This window comes from Fulmarus glacialis, unplaced genomic scaffold (genome assembly GCF_000690835.1).
Source record: "Fulmarus glacialis isolate BGI_N327 unplaced genomic scaffold, ASM69083v1 Scaffold37674, whole genome shotgun sequence".
Taxonomy (NCBI): domain Eukaryota; kingdom Metazoa; phylum Chordata; class Aves; order Procellariiformes; family Procellariidae; genus Fulmarus; species Fulmarus glacialis.
Window position 1 is genome coordinate 1,074 of NW_009208041.1, and position 7,629 is coordinate 8,702.

General features: G+C 40.9%; 1 protein-coding gene across 1 annotated transcript; it reads right to left on the reverse strand.

The window, feature by feature from the left end:
- Positions 1-1,345: 1,345 nt before the first annotated feature.
- Positions 1,346-6,908, reverse strand: DDX5 (DEAD (Asp-Glu-Ala-Asp) box helicase 5; the record flags this gene model as incomplete). Its single annotated transcript, XM_009576351.1, has 12 exons — positions 1,346-2,114; positions 2,701-2,925; positions 4,176-4,235; positions 4,314-4,375; positions 4,605-4,715; positions 4,909-5,081; positions 5,254-5,414; positions 5,493-5,634; positions 6,092-6,157; positions 6,280-6,413; positions 6,498-6,594; positions 6,743-6,908. Coding segments are annotated over 12 exons (1,780 nt in total), but the record flags the coding sequence as incomplete, so codon positions are not given.
- Positions 6,909-7,629: the final 721 nt, after the last annotated feature.

The window sequence follows — 7,629 nt, forward strand, 5'->3', positions numbered from 1 at the left end:
TTAAGTGAGAAAAAGGCTATTTGTTAAAGACCCCAGTCTATCAATTTTAATTCACAAGCTATAAGTTCTCTACATATACCTTTTTTAGTATAAAGATTTTAAAAACAAAAACAAGCTTTCTATGGATTTTGTTTCAGGCAACTGACCTGGAAACTTAGCAATTAACATGTCATATTTCAAAGATAAATAACCATCTACTTCCTTATGTTCAACACAGATGGCACTGGGCAAGGGGAGTGTTGCAAAGCCAATTAAAAAGATTCCACATTGCAAACTGCAGTTTTAGACTCAAGTGTGGTAGCATTTCAGGACTGCAGCTGAAGTTATAGCAACAGTGAATGATCACAAAAGTACTGTCAACTGAGAAATCCACAGGAGAGGCAGAAATACATAATTAAGAGGCAGATTAGGCTGCAGTTAAGAACATCACAAGCTGAGCCTCAGAGGAAAACAATCACCAAGAGCTAAGCACAGACCAGCAAAAAGATCTGAAGTGTAAAAGAAATAGTCTGACTTGGGTTCAAAACCACCTAGATAGAATCTTGCCTTGATTCCTGCAGACAGATTCCACCTTGAACACATTAAGCTGTAGTTAAGCATTGTTAAACTTGAAGCTAATCATTATTACTGATAAACAAGTGACAGGAAGGAACTGAAAGTCAGTATTAACTGGAATTTTAATATACTGTACTTGAAAGCATTAAGTACTTTAACCCCAGGATGAAGTATTATGCAAGCTATGCTCCTCATCAATGAAATGCTGTTGCTTCGCTCAGCATGGGCAGTGCTTTGAAATTAGTCATTTGCATGTACTACAAGTCTCAGGGAAAAAAAAAAAAATCCATGAAGTATGTTCATGGATCAACAGCCCACTTCCCTCCCCCCACTTCCATAAAGAAATCACTGCTCAATACCAGTTTAAGTATAATTTGAAGTTTTAATACTAAGATCTTCCCATTTCTCTGAAGCTCATAGTAAGCCTGCATGCTAACTCACAAGGCCTGACAGCTGTAGATACATTACACTCAAGCCTAGTCTGCACATATGCTCACGTGAAGGCGACAGTTATGGTGCTGCAAAAGCTTTCTACGCTCATAGCAGCTCGTTAGCAACGCCACTGCAGTTTTGGTTAGCAAGACTTTTAGCTATACCATTACTCCAGCAGATCTTTTCCAAAAACTGGCCCTACGCTAGTGAGACAAGGAAGAGTACTGTTTCCAACAGTTACTTAGAAGCCAGCTTTAGTTTTCTTCCCCATCAAAGCAGAGCCTGCCATGCTAAGCAATCTAGCCCAATCAAGGCAAGGCTATTTTTTGTATAAGCTTAAATGTTTAATCAGACACAGTTGAGAAACCTTTCTAGAATTTAATATAAAAACATTTGACATTCCATTAATGTAAAGTTGTGCACATGTTGAGAAAATTGCCATCTGAAAGAAAATTCGGTCTTCAAATATCTTTATTGGAAGGCCATGCACTGCCTTCTGTTACTGTATTTCAAATCACTGTACATTTACTTTGAAAACACTGTCTGCATTTTCTAGTACAAAAAACTAAAAATTGTTTCAGGAATGTAGAGAAATATTCAACTTAAATAGCGAAAAAGTGCACCATAATTACTGCTGCACTGCAGTCATTTCTGCATTTCCCATTTCTTAAATAACTATCCTGTTTTGATAACACACAATATAAAGAGCAATTATGAAAAACTGAGACATTTAAATACACTAAGTTATTGAGAATAACTTGTCGGCATTGGGTAACCTATCATAGGAGCAGCACCAGTGGCAGGATATGCATACTGCTGTTGATTCATGCCATTGTGCATATTTGCAATATTACTTCCATACTGCTGATCATAGCCATTCTGGTAAGCTCCTGCAGGGTTACCAGCCCTGAAGCCAGCTTGCATGCCTGCGGCTGCAAAGCCGTTTCCAAAAGGAGTTCCATTACTGAAACTTTGGGCACTGTAGGCCCCATTTTGAGTTTTTGCTCCGAAGTCTCTCTTTCCTAGTGCACCATAGTTTCTCTCAAAGTTCTCCCTCTCTCTAAAACTACTAAATCCACCCCTTTTGCCCGCAGAATATCTGTCACGTCGATCACCTCGGGAACGACCTATCAAAAAAGGTAAGACATAGTTATATATATATATATATATCATAAAGGCTGCATTTTACATACCACCAAATTCGTTCAGCTCATAGAATAGGTTTGCCTTGCTGGGCAGACTTCCTTTAACTAGAGTCTCTAGTTAGATTTTTACTATGTAGATGAAGACTATTTTGATAGAGAACATTGCCTAACCTATGAGGAGAGTCATACTCTCCCCTGTAACATGAGTGATGGCATGAAGGCAAAAGGTCACTTTCATCTCGCCAGTGAGACACTTATGTCCATCCTTCCTAGCTGTATGAGAGAAGGCCACAAAACTGAGCCCTGAAGCGTTTTATTTCAGAGCAAATACTCAGAAGTGCATCTTTGGCCAGCAGTAGCCACAGGTGCACCACATTAACATGGAGCATTCAGGGGGAGGGGGTGGGTTTTTTTATTATCGGTGTTAATAAATACCTTTTCAGGTCACCATAACTGGGTAGATAAACCACTTTCCACATCAATTTTGGAGAGAGGTTGGAGGTGGAATTTGAGTTTCCATTTTGTTCCGAGAGGAAAGCTACACACTGTGGTCAAGAACAGTACTTACCTGAACCTCTGTCTTCAATCAACTGAAGCAATTTGGGGTTGATGGCTTGATTAGCCTCCCGAAGCACAGAGATGAGGTCATTTACTTGCTTAATATTGTTAGGAGTAAAGAATGTGTATGCTGTGCCTGTTTTGGTACTGCGGGCAGTTCGTCCAATTCGGTGGATATAGTCCTCTGAGGAGTTAGGGTAGTCATAATTGATGACAAATTTCACATCTTCCACATCTGTAAAGTGTTGCAGTGTGGCAAAAAGCAAGGTACAAAGTTTTGCACACCACAACAGCCAAATCGAAGATAAACATTAGACAATAGTACTTTAAAGGAAATAATGGCTGCAAAGAACAGTGTTAGAATTATCCATTTCTGCACGAGTATTGTGGAAGAGAAAGTTATGCACACTCCGTCTGTTCCCGTCTCATCACCCACCCTGTGATCCAAAACCTTACCATAAAGGAGTATGCATTTGCTTGTCATTCCCAACTCAAGAGTCCCCTTTACAAATCATCAAGTGACATCTGAATGCTTCTTGCAGTAGGGCCACTAAAGCTCACAGCAGCCTCTTCATGTGCTCATTTGAGGACCTTAGAGTAAAAACATACAAGGTCCTTCACATACACACTCATTAGAAGCTCAAAAAAAAAGGGGCCACACTGCTCGTCTTGCCAAGACCTTTGAACCGCAGCTGCAAGAAAAACATACCTGTCCCCCCAAAGTCACCAAGTTGTTTTTATGCACTGTGTCTCGTCTAGGCAAGCGCTTCCAAGAAGCCAGGGTTCACTTGAGAATGTGTCTCTCTCTGACAGGTCTCGACATGACGACTATGTATAGGTGGAGGAACTTCGACTTTCAAAGGCATTTGAAAAGCCATTGCTTTCCTGCCCCACTTGCTAAAGTGAGAGGTGGACTTTTTCTCAGATTTCATGTGCCAGTACTCACCAATTTGTACAAGGCTTAGTACATTTTAAAGCTGCTCTCTCCATTTCATGGTTGAAAAAAATTTCATTGAACATTGAAGTTTGTAATTATTTTCTTCGACATTTCAGCAAACTCACTGAAATTCAAAGACCCACAGATCACAGCAGACAGTATGCACAAAACTAACAGTACTGCACCATGGCAAATCATGCAAAGCATGGAGAGAAGAGAAATACCAGGGCAAAGTGAACTGTGAATGAAACTGCTTATTTCATGAGAGAACAGTTTATGGGGTAGTAGTTTAAAGGATGATCTTTGCCTTTTGAAGATTACTGGCACACAATGCTCTCAGCTTTCACCTCTCTATTTGACTGGAAGCAGCCAGCCGATCATTTCCACTAGTCCTCCATCCCCCTCGAGTCCTCCGATTGTCATGCCTAGGCCTTGCCACAAAGACTGCACCTTTATGTGAAGAAAACTTAGAAAAATGCAGAGGTTAAAGAAAGCAATAGACTTTCTTTAAATAGCTTTGGGCAACTGGCATTACGAGTTGTACTAACCTAGACCTCTGGATGCAACATCTGTAGCAATCAGGATTGGTGCTTTTCCATGTTTGAATTCTGTAACACAAGCAATTCATCAGTTTCTTCATTAAGTAACATAGATCATATGCTTGGAGAAAGTGCTGGAACACTCACCATTTAGAACCCAGTCCCGCTCCTGCTGACTTTTATCACCATGAATACCCATTGCTGGCCACCTAAAAATACAGAACTTGATTAACCTCACACCATTCCTTGAGTAGTTTCATTAGTCAAAACCAGGCAAATTGCAAACAGCTTCTAGCATTAGTTTTAGCATTTTAGCTCACACCCGGTGTCACTCTATTTGACAGTTTTGACACCATAGTTAAGTGGTCACTTGTGAAGAATCAAGAGCATGCTCAGACTATTGGGGCGGCTTACTGATGTTCAAGCTATTAGACTCACCCATCTCTCCTCATTTTTCTGGTAAGATCATCACACCGTCTTTTGGTTTCCACAAAAACAATTGTTTTATTTTCCTTCTCACTCATTATTTCTTCCATCAAACGAATAAGCCTATCATGAAGAGATGATGGTTAGAGCTGGGATTGATTTGTGCTGCGCAAGCTTAGTTTTACCAGCCTGATTTTTTACTTTTTTAGTGGTCTCAGACTGGTGTCAAAAATCCATCATGACAAATTCATTTCACAGTTCACGAACTAAAACTAAACATTAAAAAACATAATGCTTTGCCCCACTGACTACTTACTTGTCATCTTTCTCTACATCATGGCACACATCCACAATCTGAAGAATGTTGTGGTTTGCACTTAGTTCTAATGCACCAATGTTGATGTGTACATATTCTTTCAAAAAGTCTTCAGCCAGCTGCCTTACTTCCTTTGGCCATGTGGCACTCCACATCAGAGTTTGCCTGTCAGGCTGGAGAAGGAGACTAGGTCAGTAGAAGATCAACACATAGTCAAATGTTCAACCAAAAAAAAAAATCTACCCAGACAAGCCTGAAAAAGTTAATTGCACTGCCCTTGCTTTAATGAGCATAGCAATATTTGTTTCTGTAATAGTGATAAATGCATGAACCATTTATACTTACTCTTATCTGATCCACAATTTTTCTGATCTGAGGTTCAAACCCCATGTCAAGCATCCTGTCAGCTTCATCAAGGACAAGGTAAGTACACCTCCTGAGATTGGTCTTTCCAGCTTCTAAGAAGTCTATAAGTCTTCCAGGTGTTGCAATGCAGATTTCCACACCTAAAAACAAAGCAGTAAAGTCAGCTGAAATAGTTTTCACATTGCCTCATACAGAGATGCACCAAGGCTTATCCATACCTCTTTCCAAGTCACGAATTTGTGGTCCCTTTGGAGCACCTCCATAAATACATGTAGACTTCAAACGGCATGCTCTGCTATATTCAGCAGCTACCTGCTGCACTTGTTGAGCCAGTTCACGAGTTGGTGCCAGCACAAGACACTAGAAATAAGATGCCTAGCTTTTAGTTCAATACCTATTTGAAGCTTCTAGTCTGACACTAGTTTTAAATGGAAAAGTTGTCATATATTACTTCAGTGCCAGAATGACTTAAGTAGATTTAAGTAGCCCAAACCAGCAAACTAAATTGCCTAGCATCTCAATTACCACCAAACACTGACCTATCCTGTGTGGTAAGATATCTGAAAGTCACTAGCTTCCAGGGGATAGTAATTTCCAAAATGGCACACCTAGCCCTGTTCTGTACAATTTTAAGCTCTGATTGGATTGTCCTTATGCAATGTTCTTGGGAAAACTACCAAAACATGGAACCACTTTAGTCATACAGAGAAACACAATACAGCTATGCGCTCTTATGAACATGGCCAATTGGACTGTTAAAAAAAAAAAAATCACATTCTCTGGAAATTAAGATCCCCTTTCATTTAGGAATACTCACAATAGGTCCATCTCCTCGCTCCAGGAATGGCTGATGATTTATATGCACAATAGCAGGCAACAAGTACTGTTTGGAAGAAAGACGTGTCTCATTACAATCCCTTCCCAGAAGCATTGAGCCTGCACTAAGCCAGGCCATACTTTCACTGCTGAAATCCAGCAGTATTCCAGGCTACAATCAAAACTTACAGACAGTGTTTTCCCTGATCCAGTTTGTGCCACTCCAACCATATCCAATCCACTCAATGCAACAGGCCAACCTTGTGCTTGAATAGCAGTTGGTTCAGTGAAGTTCTGCCTCTGAATTACTTCCATAACATTTGCTTGAAGAGAAAATGGAAACTTAGTAACTTAGACTTTGTCTTAATCAAGCCTGGAAGAACAACCAGTATGGTATCTTCACTTACCAGGAAAGTTAGCTTCATAGAAGTTTATAATCGGTTTTGGACAGTTATGGCCCCTAACTGTGACTTCTTTGCTTGATCTGTACTGTTCAACTTCTTGCTGCAAGGGAAAAATCCCATTATTGGAAATCAGGTTTGATACCAAAGTTATCTTTTAAGTTACCCCATCCATGCCTGTTGGGCCCCATGACCCTCAACATGTTTGCACTTATTTGTTTACTTTTGCATGCGTCGGATAGGGTACATACCACAGTACGTCTAACTACATCAGGATGTTCTTGATAGAAGTTCTTCTCAAATTTGGGCAGCTCATCTAAATTCCATTTCTTTTTTGTAAGTTTTTCCCCAGGGTTTCCAAATTTCTTCCCAGAGAGAGGTCCACCTCTACTTCCTCCAAAACGGGGAGCTCCAAACCTAGAGAAGAAGATCATAGAATCATAGAATCCAAAAGAAACACTTTGGTCCTGTTCTTATACAACTTAACCACTATCTTTGCAGTCCATCCTGTGACTTTACAACTCGGATTTATAAACCCCACCTACAGGATACTGAAACCTCAGAAAACAAGCTGAAGTTGCAGATGCCACAATCTGCCTAGCAACAACTCATATTCAGAAGCTAAGGTAATACATATCTTTGCAGTTTCCATAAAATGAAATTGAAAGGTCTATTAGCAAGTTACAACATAGGCAAAGTAAGGACATTAATTACCCCTTGATCAAAATGGTTTCCCACCCAAGTGACAATCCCATTGTGTGTCAGCCTGCAGAAAGTGGGCAGGGGCAGTTACGAAACCTTGGGATAACTTTCCTGTAAACCGTTTTCTTGTATCCCAAAACACAGACTTCTGTCAATAATGATGTTTTATGAGGCCATGCATTTTACGTTAGCATTTTAGGTTAGGCCCCTCTGTTCAGAAAAGGCTCATCTCGAAAGCCTGTCCTGGCAGCCCTGCGGCACAGCTCGAAGCGACGTTAAGCCGTGCACAGAGGACCGCTAAACTGGTTCCGAGCGTGGGGCTCCCTCCCCCGCCCCGATTGCTCCCCAATTTCAGGCAGGCGCGGGGAGCGATCCTTCCCAGCACAACACAGCGCTCCCAGAGGGGACCTGGCTGAGTGGCCGCTGCTTCCTGCCA